Source organism: Eubalaena glacialis, chromosome 12, assembly GCF_028564815.1.
Source record: "Eubalaena glacialis isolate mEubGla1 chromosome 12, mEubGla1.1.hap2.+ XY, whole genome shotgun sequence".
Lineage (NCBI taxonomy): Eukaryota > Metazoa > Chordata > Mammalia > Artiodactyla > Balaenidae > Eubalaena > Eubalaena glacialis.
This window is the reverse complement of record NC_083727.1, coordinates 70,649,626-70,677,214: the sequence shown is the minus strand read 5'-3', so window position 1 is coordinate 70,677,214 and position 27,589 is coordinate 70,649,626. Positions and strand designations below refer to the sequence as shown.

The window sequence follows — 27,589 nt, the reverse complement described above, 5'->3', positions numbered from 1 at the left end:
TCTAGGTGGTCACAAAGTACCGAGCTGATCTCCCTGTGCTATGTGGCTGCTTCCCACTAGCTATCTATTTTACATTTGGTAGTGTATATATGTCCATGAAGAATATGGCTTTTTCATTCATTAACCAGTAGCATACTATTTTCCAGGAACCCTCCATTCAGAAGAAATGCTGTGGTGCTTCCCTTTACCCACACGAAATGGAACCCAAGACACTATGCAGCTGAAGAAAAAATTACCGCCTCCTTACAAATGAGAGATTTTCAAGTCTACATAGTTTCCAACTGCAGGAAAATAACCATCAGCTTCTCCACAGTGTAGATTAGAACAGGGGAAAATGAACATTACTAACTGTACCCCAGAAGCCAGTGTGGCTGTGAGACCCAAGACCATCACTGAGAAGATGCTCATTTCCATGACTCTGGTGCTCATCACCACCCTGACCATGCTGCTAAACTCGGCCGTGATCATGGCCATCTGCACCACCAAGAAGCTCCACCAGCCTGCCAACTACCTGATCTGTTCTCTGGCTGTGACGGACCTCCTGGTGGCTGTGCTCGTCATGCCCTTGAGCATCATGTACATCGTCATGGACAGCTGGAAGCTGGGGTACTTCATCTGCGAGGTGTGGCTGAGTGTGGACATGACCTGCTGCACCTGCTCCATCCTTCATCTCTGTGTGATTGCCCTGGACAGGTACTGGGCCATCACCAACGCTATTGAGTATGCCAGGAAGAGGACCGCCAAGAGGGCCGGGCTGATGATCCTCACGGTCTGGACCATCTCCATCTTCATCTCCATGCCCCCTCTGTTCTGGAGGAGCCACCGCCAACTCAGCCTGCCCCCTAGTCAGTGCACCATCCAGCACGACCACATCATCTACACCATTTACTCGACACTTGGGGCATTTTACATCCCCTTGACTTTGATACTGATTCTCTATTACCGGATTTACCGTGCAGCCAAGAGCCTTTACCAGAAAAGAGGATCAAGCCGGCACTTAAGCAACAGAAGCACGGATAGCCAAAATTCGTTCGCCAGTTGTAAACTGACACAGACTTTCTGTGTGTCTGACTTCTCCACCTCAGACCCTCCCACAGAGTTTGAAAAGATCCACACCTCCATCAGGATCCCTCCCTTTGCCCATGACCTAGATAACCCGGGAGAACGCCAGCAAATCTCCAGTACCAGGGAGCGCAAGGCAGCACGCATCCTCGGACTGATTTTGGGTGCATTCATCTTGTCCTGGCTGCCATTCTTCATCAAAGAGCTGATTGTAGGTCTGAGCATCTACACCGTGTCCTCTGAAGTGGCCGATTTTTTGACATGGCTTGGTTATGTTAATTCTCTGATCAACCCTCTGCTCTACACAAGTTTTAATGAAGACTTTAAGCTGGCTTTTAAAAAGCTTATTCGGTGCCGAGAACATACTTAGATTGTAAAAAGCCAGAAGGCATGACTTTTACCAGCCTCGTGAGTGCACGGGGGTAAGGGGTGCAACTTATTAATTCTTGAACATAGTTGGTTCAGGAGGTTTGTAAGTATGTGTGGTCTTGGTTTTTGTTTGTTTGTTTGTTTTCTGTTTTGTTTGAGGCTTGTTATTGGGTGTGCTGTTTTCTACCTCTGGTCTTATTTGTGGTACCTAATTGCAAATAAACACTATCATACAAAAACAGAAATTTCACAGCAGTAATAATAAGGTAAAATAGTAAATACTTTTTACTTTTTTAGCCATTTCAGTTAACCCTGCAATTAAAGAATACCAAAATAAATCTTCATTTGGAGAATTTCTTACTTATACTTACTTATTACTTATAAATCAAATATCTGATAACTTGCCCTGGTGTGTGGCATTAATTCTGAGCATATGGATCCAAACACTTACCAATTCCAGTGCAAACTGCATGACCACATAAAGCATTAAAAGAAAAAAGAGTGGTGTGCTGTCATCTACTGCTTGCAGACCTGATCTAAAGCCACTTATTATGATTACATGGCCCACTCCTTTCCAGCACAAATAGTACAGCTGGCATGTCTTCTTAGTTCACGATTAAATACGCATCCTCATTCTCTAAAAAGAACTTGGAATGAATGTACTGGCACTTTCCTAGGTCTTTGACTATGAATGTGAAACATAAGCAAATAATATTATAAAACAATCATGGAAATTGGTAATTTTCTTGCTATTTAACCTGACAGACACATTGGGCCTCCTCCAGTTCTAAGAAGTGTCCCAGCTAAGCCTCGAGTACACTCTCCCATTCTAGCAGGATTAAGGTGTGAGTACAAGTCAAATTTGGAGAACTTTTAAAGCAGCATTAAGCTGCTGAACCCATTAAGGGGTGCAGGGATCAAACGAGAGAATATATTACCTGAAGAACTTTGTTGGAGACTGTTGCTCATTAAGTTACCAGTTGTGCACTTGGAAAAAAAATTAAAAATTGAAAATCTGTGTTTACAGCAAAGGCCACCCACTAGCAAATGAGTATGAAATTGTGTCTCCTGGAATCCCTATAGCTTCCATACTGGACTGCAGACTGGGGCCAGGAGGCTGCAGGCGGGACCCAAGGCCACACAGTGCATGGCCAACTTGGACTGATGGCTCTGGTCATATGGTGGAGCTCGTCACTAAGTCAAGAGTGATGACAGAAGGGACTGAAAGTGTGTAAGTTCTTGGACACTCCTCAGTAAGTGACTGTTCTAGACCTCTGCTCCTCACCTCTCATCCACAGCCTCTCCCACCTCTTCACTCCCCCCAGATCATGTCTCTTCTTTGTTGAGAAGACATTGCTTTGCCCCCTGCCCACTTCCACCTCCATGTTTTACCCCTTAATTCTATCCCCTCTCAAATTTTCTGTAATCTTGCTACTTTCCTCTCTCTCTCTTTCTCTCTCTCTTTCTCTCCCTCCCTCCCACCATCCCTTCCTCTCCCCACTCTTCTTTAATCTCACCCATCAGTTTGCTCAAGTCTCTTAGACGTTAGAACCAATGTCCTCTGGCCCTACTTCCCCTTCCGGCTCCTGCTCCATCTCTCTCCACACTCTCCCATCTGAGTCTCCCCAGTCATCAACCTGCTCACTCTACCTCCACTTCTCCCCTTCCACTAACTTTTCTCTCCTTTGCCATCTGGGTATGCCCCTCCCAGTTCCCCCAAAACTGATCTCCCAAAGGATATCGGCGACTTGCCAATGGGCAAATCCAGTGTCCTTTCCTCTGTCCTTATCTACTTCCCACTCTCATCAGTTAAAACAGCTAACCACCCCTTTCTTGTTTAAGCCCATGCCTTCCAGGATCCCTTTACTAACCTGGTTCTCCAGCTACCTTCTCATTCTTTGCCTCCTTTTCTTCATCCTAGGGGTTTATCCTCAGCTCTCACCTCCTGTATATTCATACTCCACCCCAACCTCCATCATTTCCACAAATAGTTCCATGCCTGAGGCTCTAAAATGTGTGTCTTTAATTCTGATCTCTCTCTTTCTCAAACCCTAGACCCATGAATTATGTCTGGTGAACATCTCCCTGCTAACACTCTATTGGTGCCTCAAACACAGCCTTTCTAAACTGAACTCATGATCATTTCCCACACTCATACCTTCTCCTTTTCCACCTTCTCAATCTCAGATAACAGGATTACTATGCTTTTTATCATTCACATTAGGTAAATGAGGTTCTCTCTCTTTGTGGCTTGTCTCTCACATCCAGATAGTATAAAAGTCTTATCCATTTACCTCTGTAGCAATGTTTGTATATGCACCCCTCTTCTCCAATAACTTGGTCCTCTGCCCTGGACCAATCTTCTTATCTGATCCACCTACCTCTGGACCCCTCACCTGCAACTCTGCCCCTGCACACCTGCCAGATACATTTTCCTAGAACAGTGGTTCTCAAAGCAACATCTCCAGACCAGCAGCGTCAGTATCACCTGGGAACTTGTTAGAAGTGCAAAGTCTAGGGCCCCACTGAAGACCTACCACGTCAGAAATTCTAAGTTGGGGGGGCATCCATCTCTATCTTAACAAGCCCTCCAGGAGATTCTGGTGCATGCTAAAGCCTGAGATTCAGTCTCCTAGAATGTCCTGTTGATTTCTAACTTCAGTGCTCAAAATCCCTTAGTATTTTCCCACCAGTACAAAATAAATTAAAATTCCTAAATATAACATTCAAGGCTTCTTCACTATGTGGCCTCACACCACATTTCCAGAATTAAGTCTCAGCACTTCTTCTCACCCACCTCATATTCCAGAAAAGTCTGGAGATTTCCTGTTTTCTGAGCTCCCCTAACAAACATTTGTCCCCACTGCTCCAGAAACCTGACCTCCTGGCTTCCCATCTTTCTTCTCCCTGTCCTTCATTATGGAGTGCAAATGCAATCTCTTCTGCGAAGCCTTCCTGAGGCCCTCCTTCCTTCTCCGTCATGTGAAAGTCCTCTCTCCCAGCTCTATGCTCCCACAGAACCTCACTGGGATCTCTATTATTATATGCATCCTATCTTGTAGTGCATTTGTTTGTATATTTCTTCTGTCTGCTATAGTAGATTGTGAGCTCCTTGAGGGCAGAAACTGTGTCTGTTTCATCTCTGTATCCCCAGGGCCTCCTAGAGTGTTTTACACACAGTAGGCACTCAATAAATGTTCCCAGAAAAGAAATGTAAATGTGCAATGTTCTCTCAGTGAGAAAACCAAACTTTTAAAATCCCATGATGTAATAACACACTTCCTTTTTCTTTAAAACTTACCCTATCATTCCCATCTTTGTTCAAAAACTGCTAGGAATGCTTCCACATGGAAAGAAAATGGATTTCTCTCTCCACTGAATATATGAATGTCCTTTACTGGTTAGGATTCAAGCTAGGCTGCTCTCAAAGAAGAGACCCCCAAGTATAGTAGTTCAAACAAGATAGTTTCTTTCTCTCTCACATGACAGTCAAGAGGTAGGAGGACAGCCCAGAGTGAGCAGGAGACACTGCTCCACGATGTTCTCCAGGGACTCAGGTCTTTCCATTTTGTGGCTCTGCCGTCCCCTCAAGGCTTGTCCTCATCTGCATGCCAAAGCTGACTCACCATCACATCCACGTTCCAGTCCACAGAACAGAGGAGAGAGAAATGGAGAGCAATTTCCTTTTAAGGAAGTCATGTGTTAATTGTACACATTTACCTCTCCTTATAGTCCATTGACAATAACTTGGTCACATGGCCACACCAAGCTATAAAAGAGAATAAGAGGGTGAATCTCTAGTTGGGCAACCATGTGCCCTGCTAAAAGTGAGAACCTTATAATAAAAGGAAGCAGGAGAGAATGGATACAAGGGGCTAATGAGCAGTCTTTTCCACAAGGGGATATTGGTTTCTGTATGTGCAGCTCAAATATTACAAGCCAAGTCAGATAGATGTCCAGCTAATGGTGATCTATGTACCAGGATGTTGAGATTTAAATTACAGGTGATTTAACTGAGATTGTGCCTATGCTGAAAATCTAGTATTTATCATGACTGTAATATCTATAATATCTAAAAACTATATGGGCAACTCGCTTGCTTTCTTATCACCCCCCATATGTCATCATTGAAAATTCTTGGCGATTATAAGAGTTAAAAATTTTTAAGAGGGCTTCCCTGGTGGCGCAGTGGTTGAGAGTCTGCCTGCTAATGCAGGGGACACGGGTTCGAGCCCTGGTCTGGGAAGATCCCACATGCCGTGGAGTAACTAGGCCCGTGAGCCACAACTACTGAGCCTGCGCGTCTGGAGCCTGTGCTCCGCAATAAGAGAGGCCACAATAGTGAGAGGCCCGCGCACCGCGATGAAGAGTGGCCCCCGCTCGCCGCAACTAGAGAAAGCCCTCGCACAGAAACGAAGACCCAACACAGCCAAAAATAAAAATAAATAAATAAATTAATTAATTAAAAAAAAAAAAAAAAATTTTTAAGAGTCTAAAAAAACAAAAACAAAGAAGCAGAAGCATAACTAATTTTCACTTACTCATTTTCACTAACTAGGTAAATTTCATTTCTAATTTACTAGATAAATCCTAATTAAATATATTTTCTCATACCTACCCACCTCTGCCCTCAGCAAAGAATCTGTATCTGTTTCCTAGTATAAATCAAACCTGTTGAAAAAAATTCTGTTGTTTGGTTTACTCATTTAACTGATAGGGCTAGCTGCTATTGACCACTATTGCCCCTTTAAATTAAAGCTTTAGTGAAGTAACAGTACCTTCTGACATGGTCGGTGTTTCTAGGGTAAACATTAGCAGATTAAAAGTAAAACCCAGGGGTGACATTTCAATCACCTCCATTAACTAATAAATTAGGACTTCCTGGTTTGTGTACTTGGTAAAAGAATTCTTGGACATGTCACTCCCTTGGAGACCTGGTAGATGCTTTGGTTGTAACTGGTGTCAGTAAGTACCCCTAGTAGCATTGCTACTACTATCTGCTTTGAGTAACTGTATAGGCCTTCCACACTTATGAACTTCAGTTTGCAAACTCTGATAATTGTGTACAAGGTCAGCCACAGAGCAACATCCAGCAACTAACTCTGCTGGTTTCCTGCACAAGTCATTTTAGTTTCGACCATCACGTTGGTCTTAGTCTACTCATGTGTGTTTGCTTATTTGCTGTGTTTGCTTAATTTTTAAGGCCTTCTACACATAACTTCATTATGTACAGTATTTACAAAAACAGTGAGAACATTAGAAAAAAACAGCAAAAAAGGAGTATATGACTACAATAGAAATACAAATAAAGGTAATTTTTAAATTAAAAGTGATGAGACAGTGACAACCATTGCATATGAGAATGGGATGAAATCTTTTTCGGTTTACAAGGGCCACCAAGAGCAACATGTGAAAAGGCACTGTGCCTAAAATTATCAACTATAATCAATAGGAAATAAGGAAAAGTGATTAATGAGATGGGAACATGTCTGAGCATCACACAGTGGTTCTAAGAGGTATTTGGGAATGTGTGTGAGCACATTTAGTTATCTCAGTAGAGAACACCAGTGGCATTTTGTAGTAGGAGACAAGGAGGCTAAATCCTGCAATTAAAAAAAAGCCAGGACTTCCCTGGTGGTCCAGCGGTTAAGTCTCCACGCCCTCAGTGCAGGGGGCCTCGGTTCGATCCCTGGTCAGGGAGCTAGATCCTGCATGCTGCAACTAAAGATCCTGTGTGCTACAACTAAGACCCGGCACAGCCAAATAAATAAATAAATATTTTTTAAAAATAAAAGCCAGTCCCACTCAATAAAGAATTGCCCCACCCAGAATACCATTACCACCATTATCACCACCTGCTGAAAACCCCAGGTGTATCAGCATCAGCGTGGGGCTGCTCAGGAGCCTAATGTTAATTCCGGTGTTGGCTTGGGGATATTTGAGAACTTAAAGACTACGCATGGTGAAAGTGCTGCCTATGAACTTTTATTGTAAGCCATGGAGGGTTTCAAAGGTTCGAGACTAATTTGAATCTGCCAATATCAAAATGAGGGTCAGGCCAACACATACAGACACCACATTGGTTAAAGAGTTTCCCGTGACACTGGCAGAGATCATTAAGAAAAGGGACCCAATAAAATGTCTATCATCAAAGAGGAGATATTGATGCTTCAAAGGACTAACTCATATCCTTACCTGCTGGAAATGTTTTTGAAAACTGAAGTCTCACCTAAGTCACCTCAGGCTTAGAATTAAAAGACAATCTCAGACACCTGTCAGTAGGAAGAATAGCTATTTCAAATGGTAGAAAGGAAGATACTGGATGTTCCTGGGACCCTTAAATCATCCAGGATCCTTAAATTATCCTCCTTTCGCCCCATAAACCCTGGGGAATTCACAGCAGGCTTCAGCCTTGCCATAGAAAAGGGTTGAAATTATTCCCTTCATAATAGAAGGGAATCACTCTGAGGGGAGAATTGCTTCAGGAAAGTAATCTGTTGGCTCCCTGGAAGCTCCCAGCACCCAGCACAGAGGGTGGTACGTAGTAGCATTCAATTTATGTAATTTATATGTCTGTTGAATTTAATTGAAATGAACACATTGATTACAGACTTTAAGAAATTCAGAAGCAGAAGTATGTCCTGGGTAAGGACGGTCCCTTCTCATGCAGAAGCGGAATTGTCAAATATTTATAAAGAAAAGAAGGCATCAGGACAGTGATGATACAAAAGAAACAGCAACAAGAGGAGCTGGAAAATAAGATCAGCAACGTCTTAGGTACTCAAAGAATATTGACTGACCATCTGCTATGAGTGTGGGTAGATTATGGAAACTTTTAATTGAAAAAGAAAAAGGTATAACAGCAATGATATGAAGAAAGCAAGAATAAAGCAATGGAAAGAGTAGAGGTCAGAAGATAATATTGGTGATGGTTTTGGGTCCACAAACACCAAGTGAGAATCTGGCATGAGTTTGACATCTACCTAAGCACTGGGATCTCTGTAAGGGGAAAATAAAAGGGAAAAGAGGGCAGAAATCTAGGTGGAAGACTATGAGACCCTGGTCTTCAGGGCAGATTTGTAGAAAGCTGATTATATTTATTTTCTATTTGGATAAAATAGAATTTTAGAGGGATTTATAAACATTGCCTTTGCTAAGAGGATGAGGGAAAAATGAGGCAGAGGAGAGCATTTTGCAGATCTGATTCTTATGGAAAGTGAAGGTGATACCAGAAGCTCTGAAGAATGGGGAAGAATGAATGGTTCTTCAAAGAAAATGTATGAACATACAACATACATACAACATACACACAACAACATACAACAAGAAATAAGGTCATATGGACATGTTTTTCCAGTTCGTGTGGTATCAAGTAGTCATATGTCAAGGGATGATTTAGGAAATGCCAATTTATGAAGACATCCAAAGGAATGGCGATGCAAACAGTTCTCTGAGGAAAATTTAGACTTGTAAGCAGCCTAATAATAAACAGACCAGTGACCCCAAGTGTTTCTGGTTCATGGTTAAGCACTCAATAAGAAATTGTCAAATGAATAAATCAATTACTCAGTTAAGCAATCAAGCCTGAGTTGGAATTTGGATAACAAAGGAGAACAAGTCCGGCAATATAACAAAAGTATTTATGCAGGTCAGTAAAAAAAAAAAGGATGCTGATAAAATACACATTCAGAGGCATGAAGCAGTGATATAAAAAAGCTAAGGCTGCAAGCTGAACCATCAGCCATCCTTTCTAGCTGTACTTTGCGGGTGGGGGAAAAAGAGGTGTTTTATAGAGAACAAGAAGAACAGCCAGGGACTTCCCTGGTGGCGCAGTCGTTAAGAACCCACCTGCCAATGCAGGGGACACGGGTTCGAGCCCCGGTCCAGGAAGATCCCACATGCCGCGGAGCAACTAAGCCCGTGCGCCACAACTACTGAGACTGCGCTCTAGAGCCCACAAGCCACAACTACTGAGCCTGCATGCCACAACTACTGAAGCCCGTATGCCACAACTACTGAAGCCCACGCGCCTAGAGCCTGTGCTCCGCAGCAAGAGAAGCCACTGCAGTGAGAAGCCCGCACACTGCAACGGAGAGTAACCCCCGCTCACCGCAACTAGAGAAAGCCCGCGCACAGCAACAAAGACCCAATGCAGACAATAAATAAATAAATAAAAAAAAATTTATTAAAAAAAGAACATCCATAAGGTAAATGGTGTTGACATAGACTATAAAACTTTTGAGGCAGCATGCGTCTTCTTACCTGACAACTTTACTTGAATACTTCTTATCAGTTTCTCACTAATGAAGAACTAAGGCCTGACTTCCCTTTCTAATCACACACACACACATACCCGTAGAAACAAAAACAATGTCCTTTCCTTTCCACAGTAAGGAAAGCAAAGGTACGTTTGATACAGGCAAGTGTCCTTGATTGAATGAGTCCAATTAGAAATGCAACGTCAGGTGTACCATGTATGCACATGTCATTTCATGTATGATTGTTGGATACAGTACAAACTGGAACAGGAGCCTATGAGGATCTCAGCCTCACTGGGAACACCTAGGAGAAATCATGATCAGAGTTTCCAAAATATGTCTATACCCAAGACATCTTGCCTTAGAACACCTGACCTGCCCACAAACTCCTTTTAAATGTGTTAGGAGACACAGGCCCAGCTGAGTAAAGCAGCTCTAGGTGGTTCTTGAACCACAGTCCACCATGTGGTACCATGTGACACCCTCTCCCCTATCATCCGTCAGCTGATTGGTCAGGGCAGCAGGCACCGGCCCCAAGAACAACTGTGTCTACAGGCTGGCTGTGTGCTATGGGGTAGCCTGGTACAAAAGCTCCCCCCAAACAGAAAGTGATCAGTTGCAACGATGACATTCTTACCTCTCAAAAATTTGAACAAAAAATATATGAAGAGACATTCCGCTGTCAAGGGAAGCAGGAGTAGAAAGATAAGCAAAGGGAAGTTGAAAAAAAAGAGTAGCCACCTCACATCCATGGCAAAGGGGTAGAATGAAGCTCAGTTAATTCCTGCTGCCAAGGAACTAACAGTGTCACCTGTCATCAAGAGCTGCCTCTTAACAATTCCTGACAGCCTTCCGGTCCCCAAACTATGCTCCAGATCCTTGAGGTTTAGCTGTAAGAATGTTCCAGAGACTCCTCTCTCTCTTTTAACAGCAGTTACCATCACAGTCAATCACCACCATCTGCCATAACCTGCACTGTTCTCTCTTCCAACCACAGGAGCCCTGTCACACAGAGCTCCCAGGCCTCTGAGCCGAGAGCTTTTGGAACAGGCACGCTGGCTCCATTTGGACAGTAAGTGCCGTTGGACCAGGTTCAAGTCTTTTCTTTCCAGTGACCTTTCTAGGCTGAAAATGTACACTGTTTCCATTACTCCCTGATACCCTTCAGTTACCCTCACAAAACTAATTAGTTTTTACTCCATGGATTTCAATTCTATCCATTATAGGTTTTTTTCAATTGTTGTTGTTATTTGTCTTTTGTTTTGGTTCATAGGATAAAGTGAGCTACTCTTTGCCCAAGGAGCAAGTGATGTTGATTTCCTTAAGTCTTAGCCTTGGGAATGGAAAGTAGTAAGGAAGGGCAGGGTGGGAGGGCCAGTGGGCAGAGAGATCAAAGTAATGTCTTAGTTCATCGGGGCTGCTACAACAGAAATGCCATAGAAACAACAGAACTGGTTGACTTATAAACCACAGAAATTTACAGTTCTGGAGGATGGAAGTCTGGGATCAGCTGACTGCCAGCATGGTCAGTTCTGGTGAGAGCCCTCTTCTGAGTTACAGACCGCAGACTTTTCCTTGAATCTTCGTATGGCAGAGAGCAGAGAGGGAGACAGGAAGCAAGCTCTCTCATGACTCTCATAAGGGCACTAATCCCATTCGTGTGTGATCCATCCACCCTCCGATCTTCATCTAATCCAAATTACCTCCCAAAAGCCCCACCTCCCAATACCATTGCATTGTGGGGGAGAGGGTTTTGATATATGAATTTTGGGGAGATGCAATATTCAGTCCATGACAAGTACTAACAGGCATCTTTAAAGGGTTTGTGGACCAGGCTTCACTGATTCCACTTGTATCCTCTCCGAGTGTTTTGAGGGCTTTGGGGAGCAGAGTTATGACATTAACAACCACTACGTACTCAGCCAGGCTTAACAGTCACAACCATCCTAGGGGAATAGAATCACCTGCTTTCAACTTAAAAAATGTTGAAAGTCTGAATATACTCCAGCAAATGGGCATATTTCCAGTGAGATGAGCCCTTTCTTAATAAAAATAACCAGGAGAAATTACTAAAGTCCAGCAAGGGTGGGTAAGGGTTTAGTCTACTAAAAAAAATAATTTGAAGATTAAGTTTATTCAATCAACTAACTTTTATTAACATCTCTGTGTCAAGCTTTGCATCACATTGTGTTGTGAACAAGACACAGTCCAGCCATTAAGGAAAATATGATATATTGGAAGAGGAAGTGAAGTAAACAAGTGATTACAACAGAGCGTGATGCGTCGCATAATAGATACATGTACAGTGTGGTATGTGAGCAGAGAAAAGAAATAAACCATTCTGTGGGAGATAGGGGAGGGGAGCCTTCCCTCCAGATTTGAACCGGAACATGATATGAGCTCACTAGGCTGACAATTTATTCAGAGAAGCAGCATGAACAAAAGCATGGAGATACAGAGATGCACACGGTGTTTGGGGAATGAGATGTGGTGTGTGGTGGCCAGAGTGTGGGTTAGGAAGGAGAGTGACAGGAGAGGAGGCTGGCCGGGCAGCCAGGTCCATGAAGGGCCTCAAATCCCTCTCTGAGGACACTGGATCTCATCCTGCAAGCAGCAGAAAAATGCCTGAGGATTTTAACCAAAGGAGAACATGACCAGACCTGCAGTTTGGAAAGCATCTTTGAATGAAAGGGGTTGGAAGAATGAAGACTAGGTAGACAGGTGTTGGAATAGCCAGAGAGTGGTAAGGGGGAGTCTGTACCAAAGAAGAAAAGAAAGTGAGGGGGAAGAGAGGGTGGGGAGATTTTCAATTTCAGAGATAAAATTGGAGGACAGACAAATCAGTAGATTTAACTGGAATATGACCTTTTTCAATCAAAAGAGAGCAAAGTTTCAGACTGCCAAGAGGCAGATCATCAATCTCACAATTTGAGGATACAGTAGTAGGAGAGAACAAGGGTCACCCTCTTTGCCAAATGGGCCAATCCTTTTCACACTTTGGAGGTTGTCTACCTTCGCTTAATCACAGTCAACTGGGCAGAAAATCTCTTCTGGGAAATAGCAATAGGATCAGAGGTGCTAATTACACACCTCATTTGTCTGCACTGTTAGCATTACTCCTCAATTGAGCCCTTCTAAACACATTGGTTACTTAACAACTAGGTTAAGCAAACAACCATTACTCTGCAGATATCCATTCATTTATCATTCAGCAAACATTTACTGAGAACCTACTATCTGCCAAGAACTATGCTAGGTCCTAGATATTCAGCGGTGAGCTAGACAATACAGATTCCTTCCCTAACTGAAATTTAAGTCTAATGGAAGAGAGAGACTTTAAGTAGCATTTTCAATACCGTGTGTTAAAATGCAGTAAAAGGCCGTTTTTCTCATATTTCTGATTTGGCAGGTCTGGAGTGAGTCCTGAGATTGTGCATTGCTAACAAATTCCCAGGTGATACTGATGTCACTGGTCTAGGGACCACCCTCTGCATAATACAGAATCATGTAACTCAGTCCAGAACATTCTCAACCAAAACCATTTGAAGAGAAACTGGCAGGAGGATGAAATCTCCTGCATTTCATACTTTGAGCAACAGCAAATAATAACATAGAAAAGAAATAACAAGCACAGTACAAGCATACTTGCAGAACTCTGATGACACTGAAGCAGAAAATCTGAGCTCATCCTCGAGCAAGTTGGAATAGAAAGACAGTGGAGATGAGTGTCCACACTTGGGACCTCAAGCAGATGTGGAACCAGTGCCATGAAAGTTTAGAGAACAAGGGCCAGGACAGAGCACTCACCTCATCTCTCAGGCTCTCTCTGTCTTTTTTGTTTGGTTGGTTTTTGTTTTTTGCCCACAGCACAGTGTAGAGGGATTAGATGGCCCCAAATTGTTACAACAGTATTTTCAAAATAATTTCTCTGTGTGTAGTTATGCTTGAGTTAACTCTTCTATCAATAGATGCACTTTATCCCATGGGTTCATATCTTTTCAACTAATCCTTTTGTTGTCCTAATAAAATCTGTAGATCTTAAAGATCCTCCTCAGGCAACAGTAAAGAGAGTACCTGAGCATGGAGAATTTAACTAACCTGGATCCTGACACCATGTAAACCATTGGGCCCTTTGTCTTTTCTTGTTTGTTTGTTCTTTTTGTTTTGTTTTTGGCCGTGCGACATGTGGGATCTTAGTTCCCTGACCAGGGATCGAACCCATGCCCCCCGCATTGGAAGCGCAGAGTGTTAACCACTGGATGGCCGGGGAAGTCCAGGCATTTGTCTTTTTAAAGGAAATGAAAAGGACAAGAGAAATGGAAAGGAAATGGGAAAAGGCAGAAAGTTGCTCCTGTTAATTTAGTCAGCTTCTTTCCCACCTGCCTGCACTGGACATTGCAAACCCAGAGTCCAACAGCAAGACACAGAAACATAAAGCAGGCCATAAGGGGACATTGAGAAAAGAGGATTTCCCAAGGAAATGCTTTTTACTTTGCATTTTAATCTACAAAACGTGCTTAAGTTCCAAAACTGACACCATCATTAACACAAGAGATTTAAATGTGTGCCTAAGTCATCATTCTGAGAAACGGCTCACCTGGCTCCCTGAGCACCACCAGACCATGTTCTGTGAGTTTGGTACCCTCCAGGAAGCTGTGATTCCCAGCCCTGTGTGTCCTGTAAAAGCCTCAATACAGGGAGTAAGCCCCAGATGCGGAGGCACATCATCCCTCCTCACTGAGAGTACTGGCCCTACACTGTCAAGAAAAGCCAAGAATCTTAGTTTTGCTTGGTTTTGTTACATTGGTAGCCAAAAAGTATCTGATGGGATATTTCTGCAGTTCTACCCTTAACACGCCTAGACTCTTTGGGTCTTTCCTATACTTGCTCTTCGTTACATTCATTGGCTGGCCCCAGGAAACGAGTTAGATAAGTGAAGTTTGTTTTCTGTGTTCCTCACTCCTTTGATAACCATCAGACACCCAGGTCCTCCTGTTGTTCCCGGGCTGCCCACAGACCTTCCCTGAGGCACCCACCCTGGGCCAGCAGCCCGTGCTCAGAAACCATTTTACTTCTCTTTTCTTCTGGAAACAGTTCCCTCAGTAGCATGGAGAATTTCCCCTGGAACCCACTTCCTGTGGCTCCAGGGAGGCTTTCAACTACAGCAAGCACTGTAATACCACCCCCAGAGAGCAGCAGGCACGTGACCAGGGCCTGGCCAAAGTCCTTCCCTGGGATTCATGCATGGTCCCTGGGGACTGTAAAAAGAGGAAGCCGGTGACCATATGCTCTGCTATTTGAAGGAGCCTGAGCCAATGAGATCAACACAGGAGATGAGATGAAATAAAAGCTGGAAAGATGGAAAAAGCCCTAAGTGTTTTTGTTAATGAGGAATTAGAACAGCTAATTCCTCCCACCTCTAAAGGCTTATGATTCTTGAAAATATATCCATGAATAATTACAGCTTAATAAATTACTCCTCTCAAGTAACATACCGGGAACTGAGTCAAGACTTACTCTGGTGGACTGAAAAGAGAATGTGGAGTAACAACCTAGATTTAAATTCCCACTCCAAAATTACTGCATGACATCGGGAAAAGCTGCTTAGTCTCTCAGAGCCTCAGTTTCTTCATCCATAAAAAAAAAAATATATATATATATATATATATATTTACTCCCCAGGTTGTTGTCAGACTTAAATGACATAAAACTCAAAAAGGTGCCTTGGTAAACTACAAAGCCAGAGAAAGAAAGAGATTGGAGCGGGTAGGAAGTGAAATTAGAAAAATCTCTAAAACTGTGTAAGATAATGCAATGCAAATAAGGGTTCTATTTCGATAAATAATGCTAAGAAATCAGTTATGCAAGGTCCAGAAACTGCATGGTACGTTTAATCCAAGTTCTGTTTTGATCGAGGGAGCCCTCCAGTGGCTGACAGATAGGACGCCTCTAAATTCTCTTCGAGGTGGTGTTCCCAGATGAAGACTCATTGTCACATTATGATACTGTGTAACTAGAAAAGACCTTGGAGAGCATTTCCTCAATCTTCTACATTTGAGATGAGGAGACAGAGATGCTAGGAAGCTGTATATACATATTTCAAAAGTTAGAAATCATACCATTTTTAAAAATATTTAACCCTTTATATTTTTCCTAAGAATGTCAAAATTCAACAATTTCCATTTCAACATAAGAGCTACTCTTATTTTCAAAATGTATACCTAAGGCATGTCTATAGTGACTAAAACACAAAATGATCACTCGGTAATGTAACCATGGTGCTTTAAACACATTTACATCATGGAATTATTTCAGTACAGATGCTTTGGCTGAAATTGTCCTGCAGTTAGAACACCAATATTTCTCTCTCTTCAAAACCTGTACTTGTGACCATTACTTGATGCACTCTACTGGCCATAATGTTATTATCCAAGGTTCAATACAAATTATTTCTGCATGCTCTACTAATCTACTTCATAATATGCCAGAACATTAGAAAAGTTAACTTTGGGGATAAACAAGTAAATAAAGGAACAAGGGAATATACACGTTACAAGAATATATCAAAAAAATAGGTAATGAAATAAACCCAAAACAAATTATTACTGGAGTAAATTTTTGGAATGTTAAACAATTATGACATCAACTAGTTTCACCTAATGTTTGAGCTTCAAAATATAAGTAGGCTGTCAATTTTGTTCTCAGTGCAAAATTTTCCTATTCTGCCATTTTCTATAAGGATGTTCTATTGAACGATTTATTACTGAATTTGACACAGAACAACAGAATTGTTAAAATTCAGTTGTTAACTGTTGAGAGATGCCATATTTAGAAGTGCAGGCAGGTCTTTTGTCTCCTTAGGTAGGTTTATTCCTAGGTATTTTATTCTTTTTGTTGCAATGGTAAATGGGAGTATTTTCTTAATTTCACTTTCAGATTTTTCATCATTAGTGTATAGGAAAGCAAGATATTTCTGTGCATGAATTTTGTATCCTGCTACTTTACCAAATTCATTGATTAGCTCTAGTAGTTTTCTGGTAACATCTTTAGGAGACAAAAGACCTGTATGCAGAAAATTATAAGACACTGATGAAAGAAATTAAAGATGATACAAACAGATGGAGAGATATACCATTTTCTTGGATTGGAAGAATCAACATTGTGAAAATGACTATACTACCCAAAGCAATCTACAGATTCAATGCAATCCCTATCAAACTACCAGTGGCATTTTTCACAGAACTAGAACAAAAAATTTCACAATCTGTATGGAAACACAAAAGACCTCGAATAGCCAAGGAAATCTTGAGAAAGAGAAACGGAGCTGGAGGAATCAGGCTCCCTGACTTCAGACTATACTACAAATCTACAGTAATCAAGACAGTATGGTACTGGCACAAAAACAGAAATATAGATCAATGGAACAGGATAGAAAGCCCAGAGATAAACCCATGCACCTATGGTCACCTTATCTTTGATAAAGGAGGCAAGAATATACTATGGAGAAAAGACAGCCTCTTCAATAAGTGGTGCTGGGAAAACTGGACAGCTACATGTAAAAGAAGGAAATTAGAACACTCCCTAACACCATACACAAAAATAAACTCAAAATGGATTAAAGACCTAAACGTAAGGCCAGACACTATCAAACTCTTAGAGGAAAACATAGGCAGAACACTCTATGACATAAATCACAGCAAGATCCCTTTTGACCCACCTCCTAGAGAAATGGAAATAAAAACAAAAATAAACAAATGGGACCTAATGAAACTTAAAAGCTTTTGCACAGCAAAGGAAACCATAAACAAGACAAAAAGACAACCCTCAGAATGGGAGAAAGTATTTGCAAATGAAGCAACTGACAAAGGATTAATCTCCAAAATATACAAACAGCTCATGGAGCTCAATATCAAAAATACAAACAATCCAGTTAAAAAATGGGTGGAAAACCTACATAGACATTTCACCAAGGAAGACATACAGATGGCCAAGAGGCACATGAAAAGATGCTCAACATCACTAATTATTAGAGAAATGCAAATCAAAACTACAATGAGATATCACCTCACGCTGGTCAGAATGGCCATTATCAAAAAATCTAGAAACAAGAAATGCTGGAGAGGGTGTGGAGAAAAGGGAACCCTCTTGCACTGTTGGTGGGAATGTAAATTGATACAACCACTATGGAAAACAGTATGGAGGTTCCTTAAAAAACTAAAAATAGAACTACCATACAACCCAGCAATCCCGCTACTGGGCATATACCCTGAGAAAACCATAATTCAAAAAGAGACATGCACCACAATGTTCATTTCAGCACTATTTACAATAGCAAGGACATGGAAGCAACCTAAGTGTCCATCGACAGGTGAATGGATAAAGATGTGGCACATATATACAATGGAATATTACTCAGCCATAAAAAGGAACGAAACTGAGTTATTTGTAGTGAGGTGGATGGCCCTAGAGTCTGTCATACAGAGTGAAGTAAGTCAGAAAGAGAAAAACAAATACTGTATGCTATCACATATATATGGAATCTAAAAAAAAAAAAAAATGGTCATGAAGAACCTAGGGGCAAGACAGGAATAAAGACGCAGACCTACTAGAGAATGGACTTGAGGACATGGGGAGGGGAAGGGTAAGCTGGGACAAAGTGGGAGAGTGGCATGGACATATATACACTACCAAATGTAAAATAGATAGCTAGTGGGAAGCAGCCGCATAGCACAGGAAGATAAGCTTGGTGCTTTGTGACCACCTAGAGGGGTGGGATAGGGAGGGTGGGAGGGAGACGCAAGAGGGAGGAGATATGGGGACATATGTATATGTATAGCTGATTCACTTTGTTATAAAGCAGAAACTAACACACCATTGTAAAGCAATTATACTCCAATAAAGATGTTTAAAAAAAAAAGTGCAGGCAACAGAAAAACATGAGTGAATGCCCTATCTACTCAGATAGCCTTAAGACTACAATAAACTTAACTAAAATATATTCCTTAAAGATACAGTTTTATGCACACTCCACACAGCATAAAATCATACTTTGACCCAAAGAAAAATCACAACCCCTAATAATAAACCAAATTATGCCATAAGCAGTTAAATCACTGATGATCCACTCCTACCTTCACCACCTCATCATCTATGGGGTCTCTGCCTTCCTTCTCCAGTGCCTCAGAGGTGAATCTATCAATACATTTCCCACATAGAGGCGCACCGGGCTCTACTTCTACCTCCTAAATAACTATTTTTGACCCCTCCCCAGTCCTGTTGCATATCCTAAGGGGGGCTGTGTTGCTCCCTGGGTCATCTTTGCTGCCTATGCTCCCAGCTCTTCTTGGCCCTGTGCACCCCAACTCCTAGCCCAGCCTCTTCTTTGGTTCTTACCTGCCAACCTTATTCTACTGTCCCCCTATCCCAGCTCAATGTCTGTATTTGTTTCCAGGGCTGCCGTAACAAAGTGCCAAAGACTGGGTGGCTTAAACTACAGAAATTTATCTTCTCACAATTCTGGAGGCTGGAAATCCAAGATCAAAGTGTCAGCAGACTTGGTTTCTCCTGCGGCCCCCAACCTTGGCTTGCAGATGGACACCTTATTGCTGTGTCCTCACATGGTCTTTCCCCTGGTGTCCCTGTGTGTGTTCAAATTTCCTCTTCTTGTAAGGACACAGTCAAATTGAACTAGGGCCCATCCCAATTGCCTCATTTTAAGTTAATCTTCTCTTCAAAGGCCCTATCACCAAATACAGTCACATTCTGGGGTACTGGGAGTTAGGGCTTCAACATATGAATATTAAGAATGTACTGTATAGCACAGGGAACTCTACTCAATACTCTGTAATGCCTATATGGGAAGAGAGTCTAAAAAAGAGTAGATATATGTATATGTATAACTGATTCACCTTGCTGTACACCTGAAACTAACACAACATTGTAAATCAACTATACTCCAATAAAATTTTTTTAAAATTATAAATCTTGGAGGTGGGACACAATTTAGCCCATAACACAGATGGATGCTTAATAAGCCACAGGGAGCAAGATCTCATGCCCATGTGTGATTGAGGATCCCCAGCTCTGATGCTCTGCCCATAGACTGAGCCCTTCCTATCTGCCCACAGAAGCCAAGGTTCGGACTCTTGTTTGACTCTACCCAAGGAGTCTTATCAACCTTGGGAACATCTCCACAGTTCTGTTGACCATTATCTCAGTTACTCTAAACTACTGTGTGGGTCTCAGACGAATCACAGGTTCATCTACCTCCTCATCTATATCATGTTGCCAGAGTATTACTACTACCACTTATAATAATAGTAGTTAAAACATTTATTGAGTTCTAGCCATGTTCCAGGCACTTCTCATGCTTAATTCTCACTATAATCCTGTAAATTTGGTACAGAATACATGGGAACTAACTGTATTATCTTTGCAACTCTTTTGTGAATCTAAAGCTACTCTAAAATAAAAATTTATTTTAAGAGAATAAAAAGAATAACTGCTAACGGTTCTACCAAATTTTCACTGTTATTTACAAAGTTTTGGTGCATTTCCTTCACTCACTTATATATATACATATTTAAAGGTAAACTCAATTAAAAATCTCATTATCTTAGATGTGACACAATAAACTCAAGAATCAAATGCTACTTGATGGATGTGAATGCTTTGCTAAGCTGTACTCTTTAATATGTTCCCTGTAGTTTGTCACTTCATGTACATGTCCTATAAAAAGCTCTCAAAATAGGGGCCTAGGTAGCATATGGTGTATTTATTATCTATGCTTAGCTGTCCCTAGTATCATGCATTGCAATGCTCACAATTATAAAACATATTTTTCTGTCCTGCTTTTCTACCTTGATTATAAGTTGCTGATGGCTTATATTTAGATTTCATCGTAATTAATCTTATGTCAATTCCCTCCCCTTCTCAATTCCACTCATTAAATGGGACTTTTCCTAATCTCAGCTGAAATGAATAGGTGTCATATGTCCCTACATTCTAAAGAGAAGTGCCAAATACACATTCAGGACTGGCTAAGAAGCATCCAAAAAACTGAAAACTATAATCCTTTACACCTCACCAATCGCCAGGATATTGGAAAGAAAACTAAGAAATTACTTGAGGTTATTGGTGAGGTAATTGAACAGAATTGTCAGTGTTATATTCCCACCCCAACCTGTTAGAGGAGTCCCCACTCCCACCCCCAGCCAAAGGACAGGGCTTCCAGAGAACTACTCAGACAGAATGGAGGATGAAGGGTGGACCTCAGAGGAGGGCGCCCCAAGGGGATGTTTGCTGAGAGGCAGGTGTGTGTTAGTCTGCCTGGCGCCTGGGAAAGAGTTTAACTCATGTCCTCTGGGGATGGAGAGTGCAGACACTGGGGCCTGCTCTTATCTGGAAGACCTTACAGAGAGAAGCTGGCTGGAATGCCTTTGGACTGCAGGGCAAGAAGAGAAGGCTGGGATGAAGAAACCTGTGCTTGCACCCACAGTGGGTGGAGGAGACATGTTTCCTAAGGGCCAGAGTGGGCACAGCAGAAGATAGGCTTGAGTGACCTCTGAGGGACCCTGTCCCAGGGGATGGCTGGAGAGATGGGGTGAGCCATGCAGAAACAGGCTGAAAGGGGTCAGCCAGGGCACACATAGCCAACTTCAGGAAATGTTGAAGCCTCTCAGCCAGGGAGCAGGAAGGCTGTCTGAAAAATCCATAAAATGCGCCATGAGATAAAGAACCAGCATTTAGGCATAATCTGGTTATGACAGAGAACACCAATTCCAGGCTGCAATCACACTGGGTGAGGCAGAATTGCTTCGGTTCCAAATGACCAGAACTGATCTTGAAACTACAGTAAGTATCCTACTAAAACAACATTTTTTATTTATTTATATGTGGCTGTGTTGGGTCTTCGTTGCTGCGCACAGGCTTTCTCTAGTTGCCGTGAACGGGGGCTACTCTTCGTTGTGGTGCGCGGGCTTCTCATTGCGGTGGCTTCTCTTGTTGCAGAGCACAGGCTCTAGGTGTGCGGGCTTCAGTAGTTGTGGCACGAAGGCTCAGTAGTTGTGGCGCACGGGCTTAGTTGCTCCGTGGCATGTGGGATCTTCCCAGTCCAGGGCTCGAACCTGTGTCCCCTGCATTGGCAGGCGGATTCTTAACTACTGCGCCACCCGGGAAGCCCCTAAAACAACATTTTTTTAAAACCTGAAAACAAGACATCTTAATAGGTTCTGCTTGAATTAATAGATTTTTTTCTATTACCAAGAGATTAAAACAGGTAGCAGTTTGAAAGGGAGGGAGGGAGGCAATATTATTATTATGCCTCCTGTGGCACAAATAGTTTCTGGCAGAAAAGCTTTAACCTTAGAATCGCACAAATTGAATTTTTAAGGGAATGGAAAACCTGAAAGACTGCTAGGAAATGTAGGTGAGAATCACCTTTCAAAATCATATTGATTCTCCCTGGAAACCAACTATTATACAAAATGCAAACTGCAACGCAGGTCTGTTCAGGAGAAAGGGCTTGTTGGCATAGTATCAAATAACGCCCATCAGCCAAATGGCAATCTACTCACTACACAAATAGATGTGTCAGTCCTGTATTGTCAAGAGATAAGTCACTCACCAACTTAAATTAGAACACTTGAATCAATACTCTGTTTTAGGAAACATAACTACTCTCATCTGCACAAAAGTGCCGGCTTCCTCAGAGAAATTTTCTCATGAATTTCTCACCCATGATCAAAATTTACAATAGCCCTTGCTAAGGTTTTGTCAAGAAATGATCCCCTGACACTTGAGAACTGTATGTACACGAGGATGACAAAGTCAAGATCTGGAACCTCACATTCTTTAAAGTAATTCTAATAGAAATCTGCAACTCCAGATGCTTACTATGCCTAGAAATCGGTTATGGACAACAAGGCATATTAAGCAGCTGTCAGCCCCAGCACACGTGCCTAATGTCCTTCATTTTGAGGGTTACTGTCTGTATTAGTCTGCTCAGGGTTCCATAACAAAGAACCACAGACTGGGTGGCTTAAACAACCGAAATTTATTTTCCCACAGTTCTGGAGGCTAGAGATCCAAGACCAGGCATTGGAAAATTCAGTTTCTGGTGAGATCTCTCTCCCCAACCTGTAGATGGCCCCCTTCTCACCGTGTCCTCAATGGCTTTCCTCTCTGCTCACACAGAGAGAGTTCTTAGGTGTCTCTTTCTCTTCTTATAAAGACATCGATGCTATCGGATCACGGTCCCACCCCTATGACCTCTTTTAACTTTAATTATCTCCCAAAAAGCCCTCCAAAATACAGTCACTTTAAGGGTTAGGGCTTCAACACATGAATTTGGGGGAGAGGAAAACACAGTTCTGTCTATAACACTACCTTTTCGGTAATAACAGCACATTGATTAATGTTAAGACAGCCTGAGATCAAAATGCATAATTTCTATTGTCTAGCTCTTCAGAGTTCTAAGATAACCATTCAACATATGTAACACTTTATTGAGTTAGATACCACTAATTTGAAGTTGGCGTTGTTTGAACTGGGGAATCTGAAGCTTCCAGTGGTACCATATATGCAAAAAGTATTACTGAGGCAATTGCAAGTATTAACAAGATTGCAGAATTGGGGAACCAATACAGAAAAAATTTCAACTGCTGTCATTGATATATAAATAATGAGCTGGTTACTAATTACCGTTATCTGGTCGTAAAAGCAGTTTGTGGGCTCCCCCTTCAGGTACTCCTTGCCCATCTTCAGTCAAATAACTATAAGTTCAGTGCTCTAATACTAAATATATATTTAACATTAAATATATGTATATATATTTCTTTTCAAACATTTCTGAGTCTCTAATGTATACAAATCACACTCAAGATCCTCATGGATAATCAAGGCCCTCCTTAATCCAGCTCTATTTATGTACCCAGCACTGGCTCCAATTATTCCCCAGTATAACCTCTTCTTCAGTCATGCTACTCTTCTTTTGGCCCTTGGACATCCCATGCTAGTTTGACCCTGGCTTGCAGGGCTGGTTTGCCCCTTCTGTCCTTGGTGCTTCAGGACCTTGGAATGAATTCTAAAAGCAGAATCTAGGAAACAGAGATGCTTCCCAACCTTAGGGCTCCAACAGCTATGATTTAGGGACTCAATTCCTCAGTCACTTTCATTTTGAGAATTTCCACTTCCTATAAGTTTCAATCAAGTCCCACTTCCTTGAAGAAAGACTAATTTTCCTAGTAATTTTTATGGAGTTGCTCATCTCTGAATTTCAAGATCCATTCCACCCACTCTAGCTATGCAGTACAGCTTTTCTTCCCAGTCTCTTTTTTTTTGTTTTCATAAGCAGGTCTTGAAATGGAGTGTCAATTCCTTCAAGTCAGGTACCGCTGACTTTCACTGTTTTTTTAAACATCCAAAGAGCTCAACAGAGTGTGGAAACATCATTCGATAAATTTTTTTTTCTTCAGAGTAGCTTGAGTTCGAACCTTTCACTGCTTCAAATCAATCCTCCGAAGTAATGCTAATTACTGAAGCTGTGCTGCATCTAGCATTCTATTCATGCTTGACATCACAAACCAATTCTGGAGCAACAGGTATGTGACAGCAAGAGAGAAACATAAAAAAAAAAAGAGAGAAACATAAAAAGAGGGTTGAAAATTGACAAATTCCTTAAAAGAGATGGAAAGAGTCACTGGGCAGTAGTCAAAGAGAGAGTCACTTAGGGAAGTTTTAATGCAGAAAAGAAAGCTCTTATTTGACACACTAAGTGGGAAAAAAATTTAAGTTTAGTTTATGTACATTGGTGCTAATTATTTAGATGATAAGAACTAAATTAGTTTCTTTTCTTAAAACCAAATAAATTCAAACCTCTTGAACTTCCTGAAATACTAAAGCAAAGTTTTGGGTAGAGTGGGCTAGAATAGATGGGGTGGGGAATATAATTGTATTTTATTTTTTAGATGAATCCTATCACCTAGGAGCAGTTTCTGCCCCTTTCCAAAAGTGAGTGATAGGGGTCACACTCTGGCCTCACCCTAATATTAGGCAGTGATGGAAAAATGCCTCTTTCAGCTCTCTGAATCAATAATTCTCAACCCTTTAGAACTGCAATATTGTATTCTAACTTGCCTTTACGACTACCGCTTCACTATAAGTCATCCGTGCTATAATTATACACACGTTAAGCATATAAGCTAAAAATACATACTTTTACTAAAATTCTAGACACAAAAGGATAGGATGGGTTGCACTGAATTATCTAAGATAGCCATTCTAGAACCCAAGCAACAATTCTCAGCATTTTCTAATACAGACTACAGTGACCCTGAGCAGAGAGAGCTCATAACCCCTTCTGACTGAATTTCATGATGTCTGATCAGCCAAACGACGTTCCCAAAAGTTTTTGGACAAAGTATTAATTTTAGCTGAACATATCCTGTCTTTGACCAAATCTCCAAAATATTTTTTTACATGACAGATTTTGAGTTGTGCCAAAATTATACAATCAGGATTCCCCACGTAATTCAATGGTTGATCTTACTCAATAAACCATATGCGGTAGGTTGGGAAAAGTGGCCACACATGCTTCATCTCTTTGTATTCATACCCCCTTTGTCATGGAAGTTTGAGCGCCCTCAAACTTGACTCTGAACTTGGCCATGGGACATGTTTAACCAATGGGATGCTAGCAAACATGATGCAAGGACTGAAAAACACTTGTGCTTTGGGGCTTCCCTCAGACCACCACCACCACCACCACCACCACCCTATGAGGAAGCCCAAACGAGCCTATTGATGATGAAAGGCATGTGGTCCAGCCAGCCTTGCCACCCAAGCCAGGAGCTACCCCCACCCCCGGAAGCAGAGCTGACCAACAGCTAACTGCAGTCTTTTATCTGCCGGTAAATGAGAGCCAGCCTAAACCAGAAGAATCACCCTGTGCATTCCAACTCCCGATGCAAAGAAACAAGAATCAAATAAATGGCTGTTGTCTTAAACCACTAAGTTTTGGGATGATTTGTTATTCAGTAAGAGCTAACTGACACACCATGAGATTTCAAATAATAGCCTACCATTTTCCTCACCCCTTGCCTTCAACTCCAATGATCCCTTTTTTAAATTGGCCATTGCTAGATCTTTCATTTTTTCCTAAACACAATGGGATTATGGGATTGCAGTCTGGAAACCAATTCAGAGATTTAAGAGATTGTCTCATAAATGGGAGAATGGGAGTGCAATAATTTTCACCAGCTGGGTTTTACTAATATTCAGCTGTCCTATCTCTGCAATGTATTCCAAATGGCTGAAATACACTGATGGCTGAAATACAAGCACCAAACTCCAGCATCTTTTACTCGCAAAGTTACTTGAAATGTAGTGAAACAATGAAAGCTTTCAAGCAGAACAACAGTTTTTCTCTCTTTTTTTTTTAATACACCAAGCAGGTGGCATACTATAGCCACAAAACCGGTATTCAAATTTCAATCCATCTCAACAGAAATTGGGCAGTTATTTGGCTTCATCATGGATCAAAGCCCCCAGATATCTGTAGTTTTTGTACTAGAGATTCCAAAATAGAACAAGGGAGAACCATAAAACTAAGTTGTAGCCCATCCAAAATAAACCGTTGGTTTATGTCACTGATAAAAATCATTGTTTTAATGCTATTATAGCTACAATTATTATGGCATCTATTTTTTTCTGATTCCTATCACATGATATTTTTATTTTTGCATATTTAATGACTATTCTTGCTTAACTTTAGGACATTTGGATAGACTTCCCCATAAATTTCCAGACTGAAATCCACCTTCATACCAAAACTCGTACTGAATTATTTTTCTCATCAATCAGTGAGGAGGCAAAAACTGACAACTGATAAATTATACTTCAATTTAAAAAATGGTTAAAACCAAAAAAAAAACGGTTAAAATTTTTAAAAAAACAATAAGATTCTTGGATGTTAAAAACACTGACAACTTAAGTGGAGACTCATTGCAAACAAACAGGCTGGGGGAGGAATCCTTTTAACATTTTCAGAGTAAAACCTTCAGATGGTGTTATTTCTAAGTTTTCTTTCCTGCCGTTTTCATGCTTGTTGCATTTGGGGCAATTAAAAGACAAAAGAGCTTTAAGAGACTAGGCTTGGAGACCCTTTAGAGGCTTTCCCAGTGTTCAAGAAACATGATGGGCATGGGTTAAATGTCTTCATTGAATGTAAGCGAATGTCTGGCCTGGAGCCAGTCACTGTTTGGGCCTTCGACCTGACCAACATGTAAACCATGTATGAGCGACGCGACTGGGGCTGCAAGGACCGAGAGAAACACGAGGAAATGATGGATTACCTCTCATCGCTTGGGAAAAACAGTTCGGTCCATGTCGCCTTTCCTCTCTTCCGGTTTGACGTGGTGTGCAGGGACGAAGTCCTGTACCACTACGAAGTCCAGATGGAGAGCAAGGTGCGGCGGAAAGGCCTGGGCAAGCTCCTCATACAATCCAGCAGATCACGGCCAGCAGCACAGAGGAAGAGAGTTATGTTAGCTGTATGTAAGCACAATCGTGGCGCCTACAGGTTCTTCAGAGAAGCGCTGCAATGTGAAATCGACGACTCTCCCCCAAGCGTGTCCGGATGCTGCTCCAATGGGGTCCTGAGCCGGAGGACGAAGTTTGGGGACAGCCAGCACTCCCACGCGGGCGGTCACTCTGGTGGCTGCTGTCCCTGCACTCCCAAGCCAGAACACTTCTCTCAGGCCTGTCCTCTCCCTGGTCTCACGCCGCTTACCAGGTGCCCTCAGAGCTGTGGCCTCCTCAGCCCTCCCCGTGCCAGGCTGCACCCTGAGAGCACAGAATCTTGGGGAGGAGAGGGCCACGCTGCCCCTCCCGCTCTCTCCTAG

The 27,589-nt window shown here is 41.9% G+C and overlaps 1 protein-coding gene and 1 pseudogene across 1 annotated transcript; both read left to right on the top strand.

Annotated features, from left to right (window-relative positions):
- The first annotated feature begins 334 nt into the window (after window positions 1–334).
- On the top strand, window positions 335–1,432 carry HTR1E (5-hydroxytryptamine receptor 1E). Its single transcript, XM_061207496.1, has one exon. The coding sequence runs from the start codon at window positions 335–337 to the stop codon at window positions 1,430–1,432; it is 1,098 nt and encodes a 365-aa protein (XP_061063479.1).
- Window positions 1,433–25,248: 23,816 nt separating this feature from the next.
- LOC133102250 (N-alpha-acetyltransferase 40-like) lies at window positions 25,249–27,589 on the top strand (annotated as a pseudogene).